The 26,283-nt window shown below is 45.4% G+C and overlaps 1 protein-coding gene across 1 annotated transcript in view; it reads right to left on the bottom strand.

Moving 5' to 3' along the window:
• The window catches only part of RGS20 (regulator of G protein signaling 20), a 138,184-nt gene that overhangs the window by 92,700 nt on the left and 19,201 nt on the right, over positions 1-26,283 (bottom strand). Inside the window, exon 2 of the mRNA XM_003408317.3 lies at positions 4,848-5,185. Within this exon, the coding sequence (XP_003408365.2) occupies positions 4,848-5,185 (338 nt within the window). The remainder of the gene's footprint in view (positions 1-4,847; positions 5,186-26,283) is intronic.

Raw genomic sequence — 26,283 nt, 5'->3', positions numbered from 1 at the left:
AGAAAGGAAAAAAGAGTAGGGTTTTAGAAATCGGTACTCAGGGGCCTGGAATAAGACCAGTAAGCAGGCTATTGCATTCATATAGGAAAGCTGTTTTTCTTTCTCACTTTTGTGAGTTCACAGGATCTGGAATAATAAAATGTCCACCCCTGTGACTTTGAAGGCCTTTCCTAAAACGCTCTCCTATAAGACAGGCCTTCAAAGCCCGTCAGGAGATTTTAAGAATTTAAGACAAACTCAAAAGTGATTTCTAATATAAAACTGCTACAAAGGATGGAGAGAACATGCAACAAAATGAATACTCCAGTGGGACCTTAAATTGCAGCTTGATCTGTGACCTTCCTTTGCCCTTGGCAAGTCATGTGGTCACGTCTTCCGGTGCGAAGGACCACAAGAAGCCGCCCCACATGGCAGTCACTACAGTGCTGCATGCCTTTCTTTGTGTTGGAGATTACACAGGTTCATATATTGTTCTTAGGCAATGTCTTTTCATTTCCTATTTGGTTCACGGATTGCAGGAAACAGTGAAGCATCAGTGTGGGCTGCAAGAACCCTAGAGAGGGAGTTAAAACAAAACAAAACAAACTCATTGCCATCTACTCAATAGGGACTCTATGGGGCAGTTCTACTCTGTCCTATAGGGTCGCTATGAGTCGGAATCGACTGGACAGCACTGGGTTTTTTTGGGTTAGGACAGAGTAGAACTGCCCCATCGGGTTCCCAAGGAGCACCCAGTGGTTTCAAACTGCCGACCTCGTGATTATCAGTCACAGCACTTAATCACTACGCCACCAGGGTTTCCAAGGGAGGGAGTCAGAAGACATTAATTCTAATCTTATGTTGGCCCCCAATTAGCTGGTGGCACAAACGGTTAAGCGCCCTGCACTACTAAACGGTTGGCGGTTCCAACCCACCCAGAGGCACCTAGAATGACAGGCCTGTCCATCTACTTCTGGAAGGTCAGAGGTTTGAAAACTCTATAGAGCAGTTCTACTCTGCACACGCGGGGTGACCATGGCAACTGGTTAAGGTGCATTTTCTCGGCATATATATTTCACAAAGTGAAAGCTTTTGGATTGAAGATTAGAGATAATTTTCTTAAAATGTTGTTTGGGTGTTGTTTGTAAATATTTCATAACTGATTGAAATAAAAATGGTTCAGATGTAGAAATGCATCAGGTTAAATGTGGATACTGGGATTTGTTTTTTGGGGGGGGATAGAAAACCTTACTGCTCTTCTGACTATGCCCCTCATCTATTTCATTATGCGTACTGTTTACAGCATTCAGAAATATACGCACATTTATTTCCCATCCTTTTTTTTTATTTTCAAGTCTACACAGCCAATTTAGCACCAATATAGTAAAATAGTAAATGAAATATAGTAATAAGTGCTTTTATTTGGTATGTGCCAGGCTCGGTTGTAAGAGCTCTACTGTATTAATTCAGTGAACGCCGGCAGCCACCCTGTGAGGTCCTGTCCAGCTGCCACCGAGCTGATTGCACTCATGAAGAACCCATGTGTGTCAGAGCAGAACCGCATGTGTGTCAGGTTTTCCAAAAGTAGGTCACCAGGACTGTCTTCCAAGATGCCGCTGGCTGGATTAGAACCACCCACATTTCCGTCAGCAATCAGGCACATTAACCTGTAGCACCACCCAGAAACTCCACACTGTGAGGTAGACACTTTTAGTATCTCCATTTCACAGATAGTAAAACTGAGGCATAGAGAGGCTAAGCACCATGACTAAGGTCACACAGGTAGGCTGGGATCTGAACCCAGCCGGTTCCAGAGTCCAGGACTCTTAACCATTAGGCAGTATTGCGTTACTGACGTTTACACAAAAGGGGTCACTTAAGCGAGAAGAAAAACAGGATGAGGCCCAATAGAGAGCTAGATGAGGAAAAAACATTTTAACAAAAATAGTAAACTCAAATCTTGGTTGTGCCAGAGAAATTACTGATGGAGTAATTTCACTAAAAACGTCCTTGCCAAGTTTGGCGAGGAAGTCTGGCCATTTTGTGAACTTAAACCCTTATTTTAGTCAACTGCACAGTCTAGAACTACTTGACGTAAAATGAAGCCAAGCCACGCAGGGGCCCAGCGACCTGTGGCCTGGAGAGGGGGGGCATGACCTCAGAAGTGTGGCTGGAGACTGATGCAGAAGCTCCAAGCGCCTCACACTTCAGGGGCAACGCGGAGCCCCAGTGGGGGCTGTCCGCGATTCGGTGGGCGAGAGGAGTCTCGCTCGCACCTGAGGCACCGGCCGAGGGTTGCGGGTGGGAGTGGGGATCAAAAAAGAGCGGAATGGCCTCTGACGGATTCTGAAAAGAAAAGAAAGCGAGAAGAGATTTTCCCCTCTCAGGGCTCTCCGCCTCCGGACTTGCAACGGAGCTCTCCGAGCTCCCAGCCCCGCGCCCCTCTGCCTAGGGCTAAGCTCGGGCCAGGCTGCCCGCTAACCCGCCCGCCGGGCGTTCGTAGCCTCCGCGCCGCTTTTCTGGAGTTTTCTACATCGCTCGCAAGTCCCGACCACTCGCGACCCACTCACTCCTGGCGCGCGCCTCTGCCCCGGCCTCTCGAGCGCCCACTCTCCCAGAGGCCGGGGGCGGCACGCACACAGACGGTCCGAAGCCTATTCCCAGTCACTCGCCGGTCCCCTTCCCCAGACATCTGGGGAAGAGTGAGCGGGCCACGCACACAACGCCCCAGGCCGCTCTCGTCTCTGGACGCGGCCGCTGCTCTGGCTCCTAGCCCGCCCACTCCCCCAGAGGAGGGACTGGAGGCGGGCGCACACAACCCGCCTCCCGCCCCTTTCCCCACAGGCCGGGGGAGGGCGGGCTGCGGGCACAAACCCCCCTCGCCCACCCCTGTTCGGCACCGCCCGCGTCCCTGCCCACTCCCCCTCACCCCACAATCCCCGCTGCCTGGGCGCCCAACTTCCCGAGCGCAGCTCTGCGAGTGTGAAGGAGTCCAGCGCTGGGTTTGTTCAAGGATCCCCGCGACAACCGCACCTGAGTCGCCTTGGCTGGGCCAAAGGGTGGGGGCCGGCTGTGTCCATTCGGTCTGCAAAGGCTGAAGCCGAAGAGACACGCGCCCCTCCCGGGCTCCAAGTGCTGGCGCCCTCTGCTCGGTTCCCCTCGACCCTGATCCTCCAAGTCACCTGCTCGGTTACCCTCCTCCGACCGGGAGTGGTTTTCTCTCGCTTCCCACCGCTCTGCCCGCCCTCCCCTCCCCCCAGCCTTCTCCCCATCCAATGGGATCGATAGCATCTCCATCCGCTTGAGTTTCCGAAAGAGGCTTCGGTCGGCATACATGCGTTTTAGATTTTAAGGGCAAAGCTCCCGCGTCCCCTCTCAGCTACCCACCGTGGGCCATTGAGGTTGAATTGCGCCGTCGCTCCCTTCAGACCAGGTGGAAACTGGTCCTGGAGGCTCTACGCCCCCTGCAGACGCGGACCCACCCTCAGCCCACACCCCAAAATTTGCACTGACAAGCTTGGGGCGCTGGGCAGGCGGAGGAGTTCGGATCAGCACCCAGTTCCCGCCGCCGCGGCGGAGGAGGGCAGAGCGCGCCGGCCCTGGCACCTTCCCGGACCCGGGTTCCCGGGAACAGTCCCATAAAGCAAGGGAGCAGGGTACTCACGCCGCCGCCGCCGCCGCCGCCGCCGCCCGCCCAGCCGGCGGGAGAGGACGCTGTGGCCGGGTCGCCTCCGTCGGCCGTGCGCATGCGTCGGGGGCGCACCTTCGTTTATTCTAACACGGAGCGCGGTCCTCTCAGCGCCGCGGACTCCTCTCACAGCTTTCCCCTTTCCCGGCTCACGGCCTCCCTCTCCCTCCCCTGCTCCGTCTTCTCCCCGCCCTCTCCCCCGACCCCCGCCCCCTCGCCTGGCAATCCCAGGCTTCGCCTTCCTCCCGCAGGGCGCTCTCGGCGGCGGCGGGGCTGGGGGACTCTCGAGAGTGAGGGTCCGCGCGCCTAGCCGAGGCCCTCCTCCGACCCCGGGTGAGAAGTACCGAGAGTGTGGGCGCGAAGTTAGGCGAGTGTCCCCCACTGCTCGGAGCGCGGGGGCCGAAAGGAGCATCGGGTGTGCGGGACGGAGAACTGGTGCTTGTGAATGCGGAGGGCGGGGGGCGCGGTGCGGAGCGGGTGCTCTCGTCCCGGGAGTGTCCTGCCTGTGGACCGGATATTTTTAATTTCCGAGAAGGCCGCGCCTCTGCAGGGTAGGTCCTTCCCTGCCTTCAGAGTAACCTCTGACTTCAGACCCTTCCAAGACTCTCGGTAGCCGCCCTCTCTCCTGGCTTCTCCAGGGCCCCCGAGTCCAGGGGGAGAGGGTGACGGGGGGCCTGCCGCCCAGCTTTGTGGGTCCGGAGCGCCGCGGGTCCCTGTGGCCCGCGGGGTACCCTCGGGAGTGAGACGCAGCGGTGCCCCAGGGCCGTACGCCCGAGCTTTGCGAGAACTGACACAAAAATAACAGCACGTCATTTCCTCCGTTGCCTTGCAAGCCCGCGGCCGCTGCGCGGGGAGTGGGATCGCAAGAAAGGGGGAGGCGCATCCCGGGAGGCACGGAGGAGGGCTGCACTCGGAGAACAAGAGCTGGAGAAGCAGCCTCGGGCAGGGCGAGAGCTCCCACCCGCTCCTGTTGACCCTGGGAAGAAAGCGCCCAGGAAAAAGTTGCTCCCAGTGCCTTCCTGGGTAGGGGGCGAGGCCGGCGCCCTTTCCACCAAGGCGCTGGGCCCTGCCCTTGGGATGGAGGGGTTCAGCCCGGGTTAGGAAGAAGATGCGGGGGTGGCTCCCAGAGAGGCGGGGGCAGGTAGGGAGTGAGGGGCGTGGTGGAGACCACAGTACTCACCGGCACCGGCGAGCTCTGCCGGGTGCGGGCGTCCTCTTCCCGGGGCTCGGCGACCCAGCGGGCAGGTGGGCCTGGGGGTCGGCTGGGCAGTGCCAGCGCTGCCCCAAGCAGGAACGAGAGGCGGCCCGGCCGTTCCGCGTGCCCCCTCAAGAGCCCGGCCGCTGGCAAGGCGGGGAGCAAAGGGGAGAAGTCCAGACGTCGCTGGGGAGCCTCCAGAGGGGGTCGCAGGAGATGGTGAGCGAAGAGCCGCGCGAGGCCGGAGAGCCAGCTAGAAAGGAGTCCAGGCAGCTTCGGTCCAGCGGGCGAGCCTGGAAGCTGCGAAGGCCGAAGCGGGAAGGGCAGCGACCGGAAGGGAGAGAAAACCGGCACACCATTACTGTTGCGTCCAGCCACGACTGAGGAAAACTTGCACTTAGATGGGCCTTTTACTTGGGGATACAAGACAAGGTCGATGAAAGCATAATGAAAGGCCTTTGGTTAGACTCTCTTGTGTGCCGCCCCCCCCCCCCGGTTTTCTGACACGGTGCTGCTCACAGTGTGGCCCGTGGACCAGCTGCTTTGATAACACCTGGGAGCTTGTAGGAAATGTAGACTCTCAGGCTCCATCCCGACCTACTGAATCAGAATCTACACAACATCAACAGCAGATTCGTATGCACCTTAAGTGTGAGATGTGCTGTACAGAAGAGAATGTTTGCATCTCTTGGCTCTTTACAATTTGGATGAGTTTTTTTTTAGTTCATCTTTGCAACTCTTGCTCTCCCTCCCTCTTCTAATTCTCCCTGCTTTCCTCTGCCCTCTGCCCTCTGCCTTCTGCCCTCTCCCACCTCCTGAAGTGCCTCCTTGAAGAGGCATGGCACTGGGCACTTGGCTCCATTGAAATAGGCATCTAGGGAGACCTGGATAGCGGCAGAAGGCAGCTCAGGGAGCCCAGCCCCGCCCCAAGCTGGGTGGAGAACGAGACTGACCAATTTGATTTTGGCTGTGCTGAATGTGCTGGGGAGAAGACCAGGAGTCGGTTTTGGTGTCCTTACTCCAAGTGCACATCCTGCAGGCTCCTCTCCACACCTCGCGTGCCCATCTTATTTTTGGGAATACGGGTTTTTCGCCTTTCGATCTTCCACTTGTTTCTTAGAAGACCTGAGAGCCGAGGGTGAAGGTAAAAGTGTTGTTCTTGAAGAGTGTAGGTAGCCCAGGTTCTAGATTCAGCCTTGCAACTCCCTTGAGGGCTAGCCATTCTTTGAGTTCACTGCCTCATCTGTAAAGTAAAGAGCTAGCGACTTGTAACGCCAGCTGCCTTGCTCAGGCTCAGGGTTTTGAGAAGCTCTCAGGGCACTTTGTCCACTAACGTTTAGTGTAGATACAGACCGGAGCTTCAGTCAACCAAACAAAACACTCCCCTCAAGCAAAAGAAAGAGACAATTTGATCTGCTTGTGAAAAACAAGAGTGGTGTTTGCCAAGAAAAATGAAGCCGGGTGGGAAGCAGCAAGTAAAAGTGGCAGAGTGGTGTGGGCCAGAAGTGTAGCGGATCGCGCTGGCTGGGTCTGCCCACCGGATGCGGCGGCCGCTCTCCAGGGTCCTGATAGCAGGAGCACTCCGGCGGCTTGGGGGTGCTCGGCGCGATTTCCCCGCTCCGCCGTCGTCAGGCCAGGCACGTTTTCTTTGGGTAGTGTAAGTCTTGTGGGAAGCGCTGGTGGGGAGGAACGAAGGAAATATAGCAACCCATTCTCATTCATGAGGACCTTTCTGGGAAGCCTCAAAGCGCGTTGGCTGTCTTCGGTCGTTTGTATGCGCCTGGGGAGAGTTGAGCTCGGTTTGCATTTCCGATTACGTTCACATTGTTTTGCCTCCCTTCATTACTTTTTCTTGGAGAATAAAGACTGTCTCCCCGTGTTTTAATGCTCCTCCACTCAGACGCTACTCTCCCCTCCCGCGTTTTCAAGTACAGATCTTTTACTTCAGGAGTTGGAGCTGGGAGCCGGGGAAGGTTCTGGAGAAGAGCCCACAGTTCACTCGAGGGGGGATATGGGCCATTTGGAAAACTCTCAAAGACTAACTTGGCATCCAAAGGCAGAGCCTTGGCGGAGCGTTCGCCTCGCGAGACTGGGGGAGGGCAGAAGACGCACTCCTCTGGCAGGGAGCTAGGGTGGGGCTCAGCCGGCGCCCAGTGCTCTCAGTCACCGCAGGGCCGCTGGACTTGGGCCGTTGCGGGTTAATTCCCGGTGGGACCTGCAGGGGGCTGGAGGGGCCCTGCTCTAAGCCTGGTTCTCGCGATCTACAGCTTCAGCTTGAGTAAGCTCCCTCCCCCTACGAGCTTCCTGACGGGCCTTCACTGGGGCTTAGATCAAGCCATAAACGCTGAAAACCGGCGCCCAGAACACGTCTGAGTCTGCGCGCCCAGCCCGGAGGACGCTAGAGGGGCCTTACATGAGTACTAGAATATGATGTCTCCAGCTCCTTTTTCCAAGTGGCTTTGTGAGGACGTGCGAACTTGTAACCTGACCCTTCACTCTTCTCCCCTCACTCCAACCCAGCTTCCCAAATCCCTCGCACGCCCTTTCCCTGGCACGCTTCATTAGGCATTTGCTTCGGTCCGGTGCTTCAAGACAGAGGCTCTTGTGAGGGAAGTGGTGGAAATGTTCAGGCAACATAAAAGTCCCAGATCCAACCCCCCAAAACAAAGCTCTGATTCTCAGCTTCTCCAGAGTCACTTTTTGCCCTTCCCTAGATTTTGTCTTCTCCATCTCACTTTCCCTTTTTCGCTAGTTCTGGCTCTCATCCTGCTGCTCTGCACCCTTGACCTGGGACAAGGGGCTTCTCTGACTAGGGGAGGTATGAGCATGGTAGGTGTGGGCTGCTCAAGTTCATGATCTCCTTCAGCCTCCTGGCAAGGACAGAGCCACACAGCATCAGTGTAGCCACAAAACTGTCATCAGAGAAAACTTTGCTGCAGAAAGACCTTCAGCTACCCCCGGCACTGATCACTCCAGAGATGAGGCCTTCCTTGTAGGCCAGATTCTAGATGACTAAGATTTCAAGAGTATTAGTCACAAAATGGAATCATCATAGGGATCCAGATGTTTTAAGTAATCATTTGTTCTAATAGAATATCCATTTGCTTAATCAAATATGTTGGTTATTAAACAGTGAACAGAATGCCTTTATGCAGGCTAGAAAGTCACCACACCCCAAATCAATGCAAACAATGCCTTACCCCTTCAAAAAGCAAATTGGAGATTCAGTTTCACACCTCATTAGTAGCAGTTCATAAAGGACACATCCATAGCAAAACTAAACTATCCCTTTACTAAAAATTTTGGAGTGGTAGAAAGAGAATAGCTGAAGAAATAAGCAGGGACCAGATCAAGAAGGGTCTTGCAAGCCACTCACTTATTCATTCTTTCAACAAACATTTTACAAGTGTCTCCTACGTGCCAGACACTGCTCTAGATGCTTGGGTGTTAGAAATGAGTGAGCAAGAAAATGACTTGCTCTCATGGTGTGGTGAATGAGGAAGTAGTAAGAGTCTATGTAGACTGAATAGGGCCAGAAAGTCATGGTAAGGATTTTGGATTTTATTCAGTGAAGTCACTGAAAGGTTTTTTGTTAAGGGAGTGACATGATCTGAATTATGTTTTTAAAAATCCTTTGGCTGTTGTGCATTGGAGTGAATTGGAAGGGATTAAGGGTGAGAATCCTGAAACAGTAGGTTTTGCATTAGTCCATGGGTGAGAAGATGATGACTTGCACCCACCCAAACCAAACCCACTGCTGTCGAGTCGATTCTGACTCATAGCAACCCTATAGAACAGAGTAGAACTGCCCCATAGAGTTTCCAAGAAGCACCTGGCGGATTCGAATGGCTGACTATGCCACCAGAGTTTCCAATGACTTGCACAGGTAATATAAAATATAAAGAAACAGACATATTTGAGATATGTACATACAATCCACGTGAAGCCAATAGGACTTCATGTGGATTGTATGTACAGGCTGAGAAAAAGAGAACCGAAGATAGTTCTTAGGCTTTGTGACATGCAGTTGGGAGGCTTGCTGAAATGAGGAAGAGTGAGGAAGAGAAATCAAGAATTCAGTGTAGACACATTTTTGAAATGCCTGTGAGTCATTCAAATGGAGATGTTAAGTACCAACCAAAACCAAACCCAGTGCCATCGAGTCAATTCTGACTCATACCGACCCTATAGGACAGACTAGAACTGCCCCATAGAGTTTCCAAGGAGTGCCTGGTGGATTCAAACTACTGGCCCTTTGTTTAGCAGCCGTAGCACTTAACCACTACGCCACCAGGGTTTCCAGATGTTAAGTAGGCTGTCATAAAAGAGTCTTGAGCTCAGGGTAGAGGTCTGGGTAGGAGTCTAGGAGGTGTAAATTTGGGAATAATTTGCATAGAATGATATTTAAAATTATTGGAATTGGGTAACACAGAGGAAAGAGAGAAAGAGAAGAAAAGATCAGAGACTGAATCAATGTAAGGAGTTTGTACCATATCCAGATGGCAATGGGAAGCCACTGACAAAATTTAATCAGTGATTAACAGGATCAGATTTGTATTTTAGAAAGATCTGTCTGTCCTTTGGTGCTAGAGGCAGGCGTGGCTGGAAAGACTGAGACCAGATAAGAGGCTGTTGCGATAATTTATTGATAATAGTGACTTGATCTAGGGAGCTGTCAAATGGGGTGGAGATAATGAACATATGAAGAGATAAATTTGAGTAGTATGGATAAAACTTGGGGATTAATAGAGGTGTGAGGTGAGGACAAGAGCAAAGTCAAGGATGTATACCCCAAGTTCCTGGTTTGAAACTGGGTGGGTTTACAGCACCATTTACTAAGAAAGGGAACTTCGGAGAAGCAGGATTTGGAGAAAGGTAAAGTCAGATTCGTGAGGGTGGCACAGGACTGGGCTACCTTTCATTCTGTTATACATAAGGTTGCCATGAGTAGGAGCTGACTTGACAGCAACTAACAACAACAACAAAAGCCATATTGCCAATTTTGAAGTGCCTGTTAGACGTTTAAATCTAGATATGTAGTTAACATTTGTATATTCATGTGTGGTTTGCAGAGGTTAGAGCTGGGTAGAACCTTCCACCTTAGGACTGTCTCAAACCCATTGACACAGTCAAGATTAGCCAAGGAAAATGAGTCAAGTGAGAAAAAAAAAAAAGATTCAAGGACTGAAACTCAGGAGATTCCAACATTTCAGAGTCAATAAAGGAAGGAGAATTTGCAAAAGTGACTGAAAAAGAGCAACCAGAGAAGTAGAAGGAAAACAAGAAAAAAGGGACACTGCTATGCTCCAGATACTATTCATATGATATCCGTTTATTCTATGTAATGACCTGCAAGTAAGTATTATTTTGCAGAAGATTATACAGAGACTCAGAGAGGTTAGATAACTTGACTAAAGCCTCATATCTAGCAAATAGAAGAGCACGTTTGAAGGAATTTAAGCAAACCCAGGGCTTTCCAGTTTCTGACCCTTTTAAGTAAAAGAAATGAGGTGTGTGTGTGTGTGTGTGTGTGTGTGTGTGTGTGTGTGTGTGTGTGTAGACTATCTCTGGACGGATATAGAGAAACTCGTACGAGTAGCTTCCTTGGGTGAGTAGGAGGACTGGTAACTAGCTATGGGTAGGATGGAGACTTATTCTGTTGTATACTCTATTGTGCTTTATATTATACTATAATAAAAAGTCTGACTCAATTGCTTTGTGTTTGACTGTTGACAGCTTTCAAGACCCACCACTATTCCTTCCCTTCTGTCCCACATCCGAAAGCAAGCTGATAAGAAAGCCTGGGTGCTCCCTCTTTTGGCACCTGGAGGAAGTTCAAACTGGGGGAAGTTCAAACCATGTAAGTCCTGGCACTGGCATGAGCACCCTCAGCACATTCCCAAACACTAACCACCATAAACCCCCAAGCCAGCCTCCTTTCTCTGCTCTCACACCATTTTTGAGCCAGCTTAGGGCCTCATTATGTGAGTGGTAAGCCTTTTATATGCTCTCCTTGTGTGTGTGTGTGGGGGGGGGGGGTGCACCATTAGGCTTGGCATCGGAACAAAAATTACAACCAATCATATTATTTCACAACTGTAACACTATATCATTCTAATTATTTTTAAAAGTATTTTTTGTTATTGTTAATATACGAAGCAGAACATACACCAATTCAACAATTTCTATGTGTACAATTCAGTGACTTTGATTAAGTTCTTCAAGTCATGCAACTCTTCTCGCCCCCTTTCTCTGATTGTTGCTCTACCATTAACATAAACATACTGCCCCCTAAGTTTCCTATCTGATCTTTTAAGTTGCTATTTTCAATTTGATCCCATACAGACAGTTCTTAAAAGAGCACAATGCACACAAAGCAGACATTTTTTCCTTTTTTTTTTAAATTGTACCTTAGATGGAGGTTTACAGAGCAAACTAGGTTCTCGTTAAACAATTAATACACATACAGCTTTGCAACCTTGGTTGACAACCCCACAGCAAGTTAACACTCTCCCCTTCTCGACCTTGGGTTCTCCACTACCAGCCGTCCTGTTCTCTCCGAAGGCAGACATTTTTTATTAGTTAAGCTAAACTATTGTTTAATATCCTGTGTTCTGTGGATGACACAACCTTGCTTGCTGAAAGTGAAGAGGACTTGAAGCACCTACTAATGAAAATCAAAGACCACAGCTTCAGTATGGATTACACTTCAGTACAGAGAAAACAAAAATCCTCACAACTGGACCTATAAACCACATGGTGATAAAGGGAGAAAAGATTGAAATTGTCAAGGATTTCATTTTACTTGGATCCACAATCAATACCAATGGAAGCCGTAGTCAAGAAGTCAAAAGATGCATTGCCTTGGGCAAATCTGCTGCAAAGGACCTCTTTAAAGTCTTGAAAAGCAAAGAAGTCACCTTGAAGACTAAGGCTAGCCTGACTCAAGCCACGGTATTTTCAGTCGCATCATATGCATGTAAAAGTTGGACAATGAACAAGGAAGACCAAAGAATTGATGCCTTTGAATTGTGGCATTGGCGAGGAATATTGAACATACCATGGACTGTCAAAAGAATGAAGAAATCTATCTTGGAAGAAGTACAACAGAATGCTCCTTAGAAGCAAGGATGGTGAGCCTGCCTCTTACATAGTTTGGACATGTTGTTAGGAGATGATGGAGAAGGACATCATGCTTGGAAAGTACGGGGTCAGCAGAAAAGAGGAAGATCCTCAATGAAATGGATTGACACAGTGACTGCAACAATGAGCTCAAGCACAACAACGATTGTAAGGATGGAGCAGGACTGGGTGGTTTTGTTCTGTGGTACATAGGGTTACTATGAGTCAGAACCAACTGGATGGCATCTAACAACATTGTTTGGTATGAAGAAGACTTTTGGGAGTATTTTTGGTTTAAAGTTTAAAGATGATCTCAGAGTAGTAGTTTTAGAGATTCATTTAGCCTCAATGGCTCCAGAAGGTCTGGATTCCATGAAAACTTAAAATTCTGTTTTGCATTTTCCCCCTGTTGATCTGGATTGTTCTACAGAATCTTTGAACAAAATGTTCAGTAATGGAAGATGGGCACCATCCAGTTCTGATCTCGTGGCGAAGGAAGCAGTTCTTCATAGAGGCAATTAGCCATGCACTCCATTTCCTCCTCCTATTCCTGACTCTCCCTCTTCCTCTGTTCCTCCAGGTGAATATAACGATTCTTCATTTTTGTTAGGGGCCATCAAGTTGGTTCCAACTCGTAGTGACCCTATGTATAACAGAACAAAATACTGCCTCGTACTGCACCATCCGCACAATCATTGCAGTGTTTGAGCCAATTGCTGCAGTTGCTGTGTCAATCCATCTCCTTGAGGGTCTTCCTCTTTTTTGCTTACTCCGTACTTTGCCAAGCATGATGTCCTTCTCCAGGGACTGGACCCTCCTGAAAACATGTCCAAAGTACATGAGACGAAGTCTCGCCATCCTTGCTTTGAAGGAAAATTCTGGCTGTACTTCTTCTAAGACAGATTTGTTCATTCTTCTGGCAGTCAATATTCTTCGCCAACACCATAATTCAAATGCATCAATTCTTCTTCGATCTTCCTTATTAATTGTCTAGCTTTCACATGCATATGAAGTGATCGAAAATACCATGGCTTAGTTCAGGTGCACCTTAGTCCTCAAAGTGACATCTTTGCTTTTTAACACTTTAAAGAGGTCTTTTGCAGCAAATTTGCCCAGTGTGATACATTCTTTGATTTCTTGGATCCAAGGAAAATGAAATCCTTGGGTGTTCATTGGTGATCAAAGCAAAATGAAATCCTTGGATCCGGGGCCAAGATGGCGGACACTACCGCGGATCCCTCTTGCAACAAAGACTCGGAAAAACAAGGGAATTGATCACATACATAACAATCTACAAACTCTGAACAACAAGCACAGACTTAGAGACGGAAAACGAACAAACACAGGCAGACAGCGACTGTTTTCAGAACCAGGAGCCAGCGCACCAGGCAGGTGACCTTCGGAGCCCGATCTGGGGCAGAGCCCAGGGGGGCAGATGGCACAGAAAGGGGGCCCACCCCTTCCCCCCGAACCCAACCCTGGAGGAAGTTTAGCAGGTTGGCGCAGGCGGCGTAGAGGTGCAGCCAGAGGGAGAAGCACCCAGGAGGCAGTGACTGATCTGGGAGGGGGGAGAACAGCGTCCCAGCTGGGGTGCCTTCCCGCCGGGAGTTAGGCAAGAAGCCGATGGGGCACGAGCGGGGGGGGGGGTCAACTATATTTCCCTAAAGTGACCCCAGGGCGGGGCCCACACGTTCGTGCGGGAGGACTCACACCCAGTCTGCGCGTGTGGCGCGGCACACCAGAGGGAGAAATCCCCGGAAGTGTCTGGTCTCAAAGCAGGGAAAGCAGCATCCCAGACGGGGAGCCATTCCGCTGGGATCTGGGCGCGCGCGCGCGCGGGCAGGGCATGAGCGCGGGGTCCATTTTTATTGCCCTGAATTGACCCAGGGGGCGGGACCACCTGGTTGTGTGAGTGACGCCCTCCCAGTTTGCGCGAGAGGTGTGGCACGCCGGAAGGAGAAGTCCCCGGGAGGAAGTGATTGGTCCCGAAGCGCGGAAAGTAGCGTCCCAGACGGGGTGCCCTCCTGCTGGGACTTGGGCGCGCGCACGAGCGGGGCGTGAGCGCGGGGTCCATTTTTATTACCCTGAATTGACCCAGGGGGCGGGCCCACCTGGCCGTGCAGGTGACGCCAACCCAGTTTGCACGAGAGGTGTGGCGCTCCGGAAGGAGAAGTCCCCGGGAGGAAGTGACTGGTTCCGGAACGGGGAAAGCAGCATCTCAACCCGGAAGTCATCCCGCTGGGATTTGGGCGCGCGCACAGGCGGGGCGTGACCGCGGGACCCGATTATAATCGCCTGAATAGACTCTGGGGGCGGGCCCACCCGTTCGTGCGGGAAACGCCCACCCAGTGCCCATGAGCGGTGCCACGCACCGGAGGAAGTCCCCAGGAGGAAGTGACTGGTTTCCGAGCAAGGAAAGCAGTGTCCTAGCCAGGGACCCGTCCAGCCCGGATTTTGGCGAACAGGGGCGGAGCGTGAACGTGGTGTTCAGCTCTATATTCTGTGGTGCTACACTCCTAGCTCTCAGATCCCTCCCCCACCCTCCCCAGGCGACCCCATTAACATCCGAATACCCGGAGCCAGAGAGAGAATTCAGATAGGGATCTGACTGCATTTTTTTTTAGCCGACTACTTGGAAAATCTAGTTTCCCAGTGATGGCTCGGAGACAGCAGTCCATATCAAACCACATAAAGAAACAGACCATGACAGCTTCTCCAACCCCCCAAACAAAAGAATCAAAATCTTTCCCAAATGAAGATACAATCCTGGAATTATCAGATACAGAATATAAAAAACTAATTTACAGAATGCTTAAAGATATCACAAATGAAATTAGGATAAATGCAGAAAAAGCCAAGGAACACACTGATAAAACTGTTGAAGAACTCAAAAAGATTATTCAAGAACATAGTGGAAAAATTAACAAGTTGCAAGAATCCATAGAGAGACAGCATGTAGAAATCCAAAAGATTAACAATAAAATTACAGAATTTGACAATGCAATAGAAAGTCAGAGGAGCAGACTCGAGGAATTAGAATCTAGACTGGGACTTCTGGAGGACCAGGGAAACAACACCAACATAGCTGAAAAAAAATCAGAAAAAAGAATTAAAAAAAATGAAGAAACCCTAAGAATCATGTGGGACTCTATCAAGAAGGATAACTTGTGAGTGATTGGACTCCCAGAACAGGGAGGGGGGACAGAAAACACAGAGAAAATAGTTGAAGAACTCCTGACACAAAACTTCCCTGACATCATGAAAGACGAAAGGATATCTATCCAAGATGCTCACCGAACCCCATTTAAGATTGATCCAAAAAGAAAAACGCCAAGACGTATCATCATCAAACTTGCCAAAACCAAAGACAAACAGAAAATTTTAAAAGCAGCCAGGGAGAAAAGAAAGGTTTCCTTCAAGGGAGAATCAATAAGAATAAGTTCAGACTACTCAGCAGAAACCATGCAGGCAAGAAGGGAATGGGACGACATATACAGAGCACTGAACGAGAAAAACTGCCAACCAAGGATCCTATATCCAGCAAAACTCTCTCTGAAATATGAAGGAGAAATTAAGATATTTACAGATAAAAACAAGTTTAGAGAATTTGCAAAAACTAAACCAAGACTGGAAGAAATGCTAAAGGAGATTGTTTGGCCGGATGACCAATAATATCAGGTACCAGCACAATACAAGGTCACAAAACAGAACGTCCTGATATCAACGCAACTCAAACAGGGAAAGCACAAAAACAAACAAATTAAGACTAATTCTAAAAAATAAATAAATAAACAAAATAATACACACAACAGGAAATCATGGAAATCAATAGATAAACGATCAAAATAATCAAAAAGAGGGACTAAATATAGGAGGCATTGAACTGCCAGATGGAGAGTGATACAAGGCGAAATAGAAGGATACAAGTTAGGGTTTTACTTAGAAAAATAGGGGTAAATAAAAAGGTGACCACAAAAAGGAATATCAATCCCATAACTCAAGAAAAAAGCCAAGAAAAACGTAACGACTCAATAAACACAAAGTTAAACATTATGAAAATGAGGATCTCACAAGCTACTAAGAAAAACGTCTCAGCACAAAAAAGCATGTGGAAAAATGAAATGGCCAACAACACACATGAAAAGGCATCAAAATGACAGCACTAAAAACTTACTTATCTATAATTACGCTGAATGTAAATGGACTAAATGCACCAATAAAGAGACAGAGAGTCACGGACTGGATAAAAAAACACGATCCATCGATATGCTGCCTACAAGAGACACACCTTAGACGTAGAGACACAAACAAACTAAAACTCAAAGGATGGAAAAAAATATATCAAGCAAACAATAAGCAAAAAAGAAGAGGAGTAGCAATATTAATTTCTGACAAAATAGACTTTAGACTTAAATCCGCCACAAAGGATAAAGAAGGACACTATATAATGATAAAAGGGACAATTGATCAGGAAGACATAACCATATTAAATATTTACGCACCTAATGACAGGGCTGCAAGATACATAAATCAAATTTTAACAGAATTGAAAAGTGAGATAGACACCTCCACATATATAGTAGGAGACTTCAACACACCACTTTCGGAGAAGGACAGGACATCCAGTAAGAAGCTCAATAGAGACACGGAAGACCTACTTACAACAATCAACCAACTTGACCTCATTGACTTATACAGAACTCTCCACCCAACTGCTGCAAAATATACTTTTTTTTCTAGCGCACATGGAACATTCTCTAGAATAGACCACATATTAGGGCATAAAACAAATCTTTGCAGAATCCAAAACATCGAAATATTACAAAGCATCTTCTCAGACCACAAGGCAATGAAGCTAGAAATCAATAACAGAAAAACTAGGGAAAAGAAATCAAATACTTGGAAAATGAACAATACCCTCCTGAAAAAAGACTGGGTTATAGAAGACATCAAGGAGGGAATAAGGAAATTCTTAGAAAGCAACGAGAATGAAAATGCTTCCTATCAAAACCTCTAGGACACAGCAAAGGCAGTGCTCAGAGGCCAATTTATATCGATAAATGCACACATACAAAAAGAAGAAAGAGCCAAAAGCAGAGAACTGTCCCTACAACTTGAACAAATAGAAAGTGAGCAACAAAAGAATCCATCAGGCACCCGAAGAAAACAAATAATACAAATTAGAGCTGAACTAAATGAATTAGAGAACAGAAAAACAATTGAAAGAATTAACAAAGCCAAAAGCTGGTTCTTTGAAAAAATTAACAAAATTGATAAACCATTGGCTAGACTGACTAAAGAAAAACAGGACAGGAAACAAATAACCTGAATAAGAAACGAGAAGGACCACATCACAACAGAACCAAATGAAATCAAAAGAATCATATCAGATTACTACATAAAATTGTACTCTAACAAATTTGAAAACCTAGAAGAAATGGATAAATTCTTGGAACAATACTACTTACCTAAACTAACACATTCAGAAGCAGAACAACTAAATAGACCCATAACAAAAAAAGAGATTGAAACGGTAATCAAAAAACTCCCAACAAAAAAAGTCCTGGCCCAGATGGCTTCACTGCAGAGTTCTACCAAACCTTCAGAGAAGACTTAACACCATTACTATTGAAGGTATTTCAAAGTATAGAAAAAGACGGAATACTACCCAACTCATTCTATGAAGCTACCATCTCCCTGATACCAAAACCAGGTAAAGACATTACAAAAAAAGAAAATTTTAGACCTATATCCCTCATGAACATAGATGCAAAAATTCTCAACAAAATTCTAGCCAATAGAATCCAACAACACATCAAAAAAATAATACACCCTAATCAAGTGGGATTTATACCAGGTATGCAAGGCTGGTTTAATATCAGAAAAACCATTAATGTAATCCATCACATAAATAAAACAAAAGATAAAAACCACATGATCTTATCAATAGATGCAGAAAAGGCATTTGACAAAGTTCAACACCCATTTATGATAAAAACTCTTACCAAAATAGGAATTGAAGGAAAATTCCTCAACATAATAAAGGGCATCTATGCAAAGCCGACGGCCAATATCACTCTAAATGGAGAGAACCTGAAAGCATTTCCCTTGAGAACGGGAACCAGACAAGGATGCCCTTTATCACCACTCTTATTCAACATCGTACTTGAAGTCCTAGCCAGAGCAATTAGGCTAGACAAAGAAATAAAGGGTATCCAGATTGGTAAGGAGGAAGTAAAGCTATCACTATTTGCAGATGACATGATCGTATACATGGAAAACCCTAAGAAATCCTCCAGAAAACTACTGAAACTAATAGAAGAGTTTGGAAGAGTCTCAGGATATAAAATAAACATACAAAAATCACTTGGATTCCTCTACATCAACAAAAAGAACACCGAAGAGGAAATAACCAAATCAATACCATTCACAGTAGCCCCCAAGAAGATAAAATACTTAGGAATAAATCTTACCAAGGATGTAAAAGACCTATACAAAGAAAACTATAAAACTCTGCTACAAGAAATTCAAAAGGACACACTTAAGTGGAAAAACATACCCTGCTCATGGATAGGAAGACTTAACATAGTAAAAATGTCTATTCTACCAAAAGCCATTTATACATATAACGCACTTCCAATCCAAATACCAATGTCATACTTTAAGGGAATAGAGAAACAAATCACTAATTTCATATGGAAAGGAAAGAACCCCCGGATAAGCAAAACATTACTGAAAAAGAAGAAGAAAGTGGGAGGCCTCACCCTACCTGATTTCAGAACCTATTATATAGCTACAGTAGTCAAAACAGCCTGGTACTGGTACAACAACAGGCACATAGACCAATGGAACAGAATTGAGAATCCAGATATAAATCCATCCATGTATGAGCAGCTGATATTTGACAAAGGACCAGTGTCAGTCAATTGGGGAAATAATAGTCTTTTTAACAAATGGTGCTGGCATACCTGGATATCCATTTGCAAAAGAATGAAACAGGACCCATACCTCACACCATGCACAAAAACTAACTCCAAGTGGATCAAAGACCTAAACATAAAGACTAAAACGATAAAAATCATGGAAGAAAAAATAGGATCTACCCTAGGAGCCCTAATACAGGGCATAAACAGAATACAAAACATTACCAAAAACGATGAAGAGAAACCAGATAACTGGGAGCTCCTAAAAATCAAACACCTATGCTCATCTAAAGACTTCACCAAAAGAGTAAAAAGACCACCGACAGACTGGGAAAGAATATTCAGCTATGACATCTCAGACCAGCGCCTGATCTCTAAAATCTACATGACTCTGTCAAAACTCAACCAGAAAAAGACAAACAACCCAATCAAGAAGTGGGCAAAGGATATGAACACACATTTCACTAAGGAAGATATTCAGGCAGCCAACAGATACATGAGAAAATGCTCTCGATCATTAGCCATTAGAGAAATGCAAATTAAAACTACGATGAGATTCCATCTCACACCAACTAGACTGGCATTAATTCAAAAAAACACAAAATAATAAATGTTGGAGAGGCTGCGGAGAGATTAGAACTCTCATACACTGCTGGTGGGATTGTAAAATGGTACAACCACTTTGGAAATCCATCTGGCGTTATCTTAAACAGTTAGAAATAGAACTACCATACAACCCAGAAATCCCACTCCTCGGAATATACCCTAAAGATACAAGAGCCTTCACACAAACAGATATATGCACACCCATGTTTATTGCAGCTCTGTTTACAATAGCAAAAAGCTGGAAGCAACCAAGATGTCCATCAACGGACGAATGGGTAAATAAATTGTGGTATATTCACACAATGGAATACTACGCATCGATAAAGAACAGTGACGAATCTCTGAAACACTTCATAACATGGAGGAATCTGGAAGGCATTATGCTGAGCGAAATGAGTCAGTTGCAAAAGGACAAATATTGTATAAGACCACTATTATAAGATCTTGAGAAATAGAAAAAACGGAGAAGAACACATACTTATGTGGTTACAAAGGGGGGAGGGAGGGAGGGAGGGAGGGAGAGGGCTTTTTATTGATCAATCTGTAGATGGGAACTGCTTTGGGTGAAGGGAAAGACAACACTCAAAACAAGGAAGGTCAGCCTAATTGGACTGGATTAAAAGTAAAGAGATTTCCGAGATAAAATGAAAGCTTCAAAGGTCAGCGAAGCAGGGGCTGGGGTCTGGGGAACTTGGTTTGAGGGGACTTCTAAGTCAATGGGCAAAACAATTCTATTATGAAAACACTCTGCATCCCACTTTGAATTGTGGCGCCTGGGGTCCTAAATGCCAACAAGCGGCCATCTAAAATACATTAATTGGTCTCAACCCACCGGGAGCAAAGGCAAAGGAAGAACACCAAGGTCACACGACAACTAAGAACCCAAGAGACAGAAAGGGCCACTTGAACCAGAGACCTACATTATCCTGAGACCAGAAGAACTCGTTGGTGCCCGGCCACAATCGATGTCTGCCCTGTCAGGGAACACAACAGACAACTCCTGAGGGAGCAGGAGACCAATGGGATACAGACCCCAAATTCTCATTAAAAGACCACACCTAATGGTATGATTGCGACTAGAGGAATCCCAGAGACAATGCTCCCCAGAACTTCTGATGGCACAGGACAGGAACCATCCCCGAAGACAAATCATCAGGCATGAAAAGGACTGGTCAGTGGGGGGGAGAGAGATACTGATGAAGAGTGAGCTAATTAAATCAGGTGGACACGGGAGAGTGTGTTGGCAACTCTTGACTGGAGGGGGGATGGGAAGATAGAGAGAGAGGGAAGATGGTAAAATTGGCACGAAACGAGAGACTGTAAGGGCTGACTCAATAGGGGGAGAGCAAGTGGGAGAAGGGAGTAAGATGTATGTAAACCTAGATGTGACAGACCGATTGGAATGGTAAATGTTCACTTGAAGCTTAATAAAAATTAAAAAAAAAAAAAAAATGAAATCCTTGACAATTTCAATATGTTCTCTGTTTATAATGATGTTACTTATTGGTTCAGTTGTGAGAATTTTTGTTTTCTTTATGTTGAGATGTAATCCATGCTGAAGGCTGTAGTCTTTGATCTTCATCAGTAAGTGTTCGAAGTGCTCTTCACTTTCAGCAAGCAAGGTTGTGTCATCTGCATATTGCAGGTAGATAATGAGTCTTCCTTCAATCCTGATATGGAAGAATATGGATTCTTCCTCATATAGTCCAGCTTCTTGAATTATTTGCTTAGCATACAGATTGAATAAGTAAGATGGTAACTACAACCTGACACACCTTTCCTGATTTTAAACCACGCACTACCTCCTTGTTCTGTTTGAATCACTGACTCTTGGTCTATGTGCAGATTTGTCATGAGCACAGTATTGTGTTCTGGAATTCCTACTCTTTACGACGTTATCCATAGTTTATTACGATCCATACAGTCAAATGCCTTTGCATAGTCAGTAAAACACAGGTAAACATCTTTCTGGTATTGTCTGCTTTCAGCCAAGATCCATCTAACATTAACCATGACATCCCTTGTTCCCTGTCCTCTTCTGAATCTGGCTTGAATTTCCGGCAGTTTCCTGTTGGTATGCTGCTGGAACTGTTTCTGAATGATCTTCAGCTAAATTTTACTTGTTTGTGATACTAATGATACTGTTTGATAATTTCTACATTCTGTTGGATCACCTTTCTTTTGAAGGGGCAAAAATATGAACCTCTTCCAGTTGGTTGGCCAGGTAGCTGTCTTCCAGATTTCTTGGCATAGACGAGTGAGCAGCTCCAGTGCTGCATCCATTTGTTGAAACATCTCATCTGGTCTTCTGTCAATTCCTGGAGATTTACTTTTCGCCAATGCCTTTGGTGCAGCTTGGACTTCTTCCTTCAGTACCATTGGTTCTGGATCATATGCTTCCTCCTGAAATGCTTGAACTTTGACCAACTCTTTTTGGTACAGTGACCCTGTGTGTTCCTTCCTTCTTCTTTTGGTGCTTCCTTGTTCAGTATTTTGCACGTAGAATCATTCAACATTACAACTCAAGGCTTGAAATTTTTCTTCAGTTCTTTCAGATCGAGAAATGCAGAGTGTGTTCTTCCTTTTTGGTTTTCTATCTCCAGGTCTTTGCACATTTCATTATAATATTTTATTTTGTCTTCTTGGGCCACCCTTTAAAATCTTCTCTTCAGCTCTTTACTTCATTGTTTCTTCCATTCACTTTAGCTGCTGTACATTCAAGAGAAAGTTTTAGGGTCTCTTCTGACATCCATTTCGGTCTTTTCTTTCTTTCCTGTCTTTTAATGACCTTTTGCTTTCTTTATACATGATGTTCTTGATGTCATCCCACAACTTGTCTGGTCTTCAGTCCTTAGTGTTTGGTGCATCAAATGTGTTCTTGAGATGGTGTCTAAATCCAAGTGGAATATACTCACAGTCATGCCTTGACTCTCATGGACTTGTTTTAATTTTCTTCAGCTTCAACTTGAACTTGCATATGAACAATTGATGGTCTGTTCTGCGGTCAGCTCCTGGTTTCTGACTGATGATATTGATCTTCTCCATCATCTCTTTTCACAGATGTAGTTGATTTTATTCCTGTTTATGGCATCCGGCAAGGTCCACATGTATAGTTGCCATTTATGTTGTTGAAAAAAGGTATTTGCAATTTATAAATTGTTGGTCTTCCAAAATTCTCTCATGTGATCTCTGGTATCACTTGTACCACCAAGGCCATATTTTTCAAGTACCAATTCTTCTTCTTTTTTTTCTGACTTTTGCATTCCAATCACTATTAATTATCAGTGCATCTTGATTGCGTGTTTTATCAAGTTCAAAGTGTGGAAATTGGTAAAAATCTTCAATTTCTTCAACTTTGACTTTAGTGGTTGGTTCATGCCATGGATTGAAGTGTGTCCTCCCAGAATATCTGTCAGCTTGACTAGGTCATGATTCCCAGTATTGCATGATTGTCTACGATTTTATTATCTGATGTGATTTTCCTATGTGTTGTAAATCCTATCACTATGATGTAATAAGATGGATTAATGGCAGTTAGACGTGAGCAGAGAGACATGGGGACCTCATACCACCAAGAAAGCAGTGCTGGGAGCAGCGCTTGTCCTTTGGACTTCAGGTTTCTGTGCTGAGATGCTTCCAGATCAAGAGAAGACTGATGACAAGGGCCTTCCTCCAGAGCCGACAGACACAGAAAGACTTCCCCTAGAGCCAGTGCCCTGAATTTGGACTTGTAGCCTACTAGACTGTGAGAGAATAAATTTCTCTTTGTTAAAGTCATCCACTTGTGGTATTTATGTTATAGCAGCACTAGATGACCAAGAGAGTTCATAAATTTGAATAATAGTCATATTAACTGGTCTTCCTTGTAGGAGTATGGATATTATCCTATCTCTGACAGTGTTGTACTTCAGGATAGATCTTGAAATGTTCTTTTGACAATGAATGTGATGCCGTTCCTCTTCAATTTGTTATTCCGTGTGAAGTATACCATTTCATTGCCTGATTGAAAATGGCCAATACCAGTCCACTTCAGCTAATTCCTAGAATATCAAACTTTATGTATTCCATTTAAGCTTTGACAGTTTCCAGTGTTCCTAGATTCATACTTCATACATTCTGTTTATTAATGGATCTTTGCGGCTGTTTCTTCTCATTCTGAATTATGCCACATTAGCAGGGAAGGTCCTAAAAGATTGACTCCATCCATGTCATTAAAGTCAACTCTACTTTGAGGAGTCAGCTCTTCCCCAGGCATATTTTGAGTGCCTTCCAGCCTGAGGGGCTCATCTTCTGGCACTACATCAGACAGTGTTCCACTGCTGTTCATAAGGTTTTCACTGGCTAATTTTTTTCGGAAGTAAACTGCCAGGTCCTTCTTCCTAGCCTGTCTTAATCTGAAAGCTCAGCTGAAACTCGTTCACCATGGGTGACCCTGCTGGTATTTGAAATACCGGTGGCATAGCTTCCAGCATCATAGCAACACTCAAGCCCCCATCGTGCAACAGACTTACAGATGAGTGGTGAAGAACCATTCTAGTTTTGAATATTCTTATTCAAAAGCATGAATTATAAAAAAAAAAAAATGGCAAGAATAGAAAAACTTCATATACCCAAATTCTAGTGTTTTAAGACCTACCTGGACTTTCTCTCCCATCTTTCTGACTGCTTGGCTCCTTAAAAAGGCTGACAAAGAAAGATAAAAATAAAATAAATCCTGTGCTCTTTCTTGGGTTACATTCTATATCTCCAAGAGCAGGAAGGGAATTATTACATAAGATACCAGAAAAGTGCAATGAAAAATTAAGAACTCATTTTTGAAACTTTGTTGTTGTTTTTCTGGGATTTCCAGTTTTATAAAATTTCCGTTTGTTTAAAGTACTATATTTTCTTATCACTTTGCTGGGTGCCCTTTAGGCAATGTCACTTCATGTGACAGAAGAGAATTTCGCCTTTGGGTTTTCTAGGCTGTAATCTTTATGAAAGTAGATCAACAGATCTTTCTCCCATGAAGCTGCTGTGGATTTGAACTGCTGACCTTTCAATTAGCAGCCCAGCATTTAAGCATTTTCACCCTGACGGCTCCTTTTTTCTTATCATGGAGGTTTACAATTTAGAAATTTGGTATGTACATTTTTTACCTAGTAAGCTGTTCCTAGAGAACAGTAGGCAATACTCTAACAAAAACCCCACTATATTTTGCATATTTATTTTTATCATAAAAATAATTGACAGTTTTTATCCTGATGTATTAATGCATTTATAAAATGTTCTTATATACATTATCTCACTAATCACCTCTCCAGCTATTTACTGAGGAAACTGAAGACCACTGGGGTTAGATGGTTTATTTTGGAGCCAGTAAGGAGTAGAAGGAGCCCTGGTGGCATAGTGGTTGAAGTGCTCAGCTGCTAAAAGAAAGGTTCGTGGTTCAAACCCACTGGCTGCTCCACAGGAGGAAGATGTGGCAGTCTGTTTCCATAAAGATTTACAGCCTGGGAAGTTCTCCTCTGTTCTACAGAGCCACTATGAGTTGGAATCAATTCAACGACAATGGTTTTTTTTTTTTTATTTGGTTAAAGAGTAGGGCTGTCCTGGGCCACTCTGACTCTAATGTTTCCTGTCACCACAGACAGAAGACAGAGTCATTATTTACTGCTGCTAAAGACAGTAGCTGATGACAGTGATATTGTCGATTCCTATCCTCCTAGTGTCTGTAATAGTTTCCAGTTGTAGTTAAGTAACTTTGATCCCATTGGAGCTCTGGTGGCACAGTGGCTAAGAGCTCAGCGGCTAATCAAATGGCCGGCAGTTTGAATCACATTAATTCTCAGAACAAAGTTCCACTTTTTTCATTCTTCTCACAACCAGCAAGTGGTGGGAATTCCACTAGTCACGCTTCCAAATCTACATTGGACGTTGAATTACTGACTTCAACTCTATAGGCATTGGACCAGTTAATCACATGTCCACTAATTCTCCATTTTCCTCAGTAAAATGATTAGTTTTCTGAGGTTCTAAAAGAATAATACAGCCTCTACAATTTTCTGATTTACCTAACACAAGGGAATAGTATTTTAGGCAGGACCAGGGCATTAGATCATATAAGGCCCCAAAAGTTTAGCCAGGAATGCACAGCAAAATGCCTTTGGAGAATCTGCCTCCCTTAATGTCAGATACCTTTCATAACTTGAATCTACGGAGGCCAGAATATTGTTATTCTGAAATGCAATGAATATAGATGAAACTCTACTTAATTTCCCGTTTCTACTTAATTATTCATTTCTTTGTCAACTAAGCTTATAATCTTAGTATCGCAAGGCTTGTCAAAATGTCTGACAGTCATAAATAGTCTAATAATGCAGTAAATTGTATATTTATTTTTCACTTCAAATACAGTTTCTCAAGGAGCCCTGGTGGCACAGTGGTTAAGCGCTTGGCTGCTAACTGAAAGATTGGCAGTTGGAACTCACCAGCCGCTCTGCAGGAGAGTGAAGTGGCAGTCTCCTTTCATAAAGATTACAGCTTTGGAAACTCTGTGGTGCTAGTTCTACTCTGTCCTATAGGGTTGCTATGAGTTGGAATTGACTTGATGGCAATGGGTTTTTAGACAGTTTTTCTTAAGAATATATAAAATAGGTCAACAAGTGTCCATGTTGTGTTGTTTCATCATCCTAAGGCTCTTCAAAGATTGACGTCAGTTACTATGATGTCACTTTAAGGACTAAGGTGCCCCTGACACAAGTCATGATATTTTCAATCACCTCATATGC

The sequence above is a fragment of the Loxodonta africana genome, chromosome 14, assembly GCF_030014295.1.
Source record: "Loxodonta africana isolate mLoxAfr1 chromosome 14, mLoxAfr1.hap2, whole genome shotgun sequence".
NCBI classification, from domain to species: Eukaryota; Metazoa; Chordata; class Mammalia; order Proboscidea; family Elephantidae; genus Loxodonta; species Loxodonta africana.
Note: the sequence above shows the minus strand (reverse complement) of the source record. Positions and strands in the feature narration are given on the sequence as shown.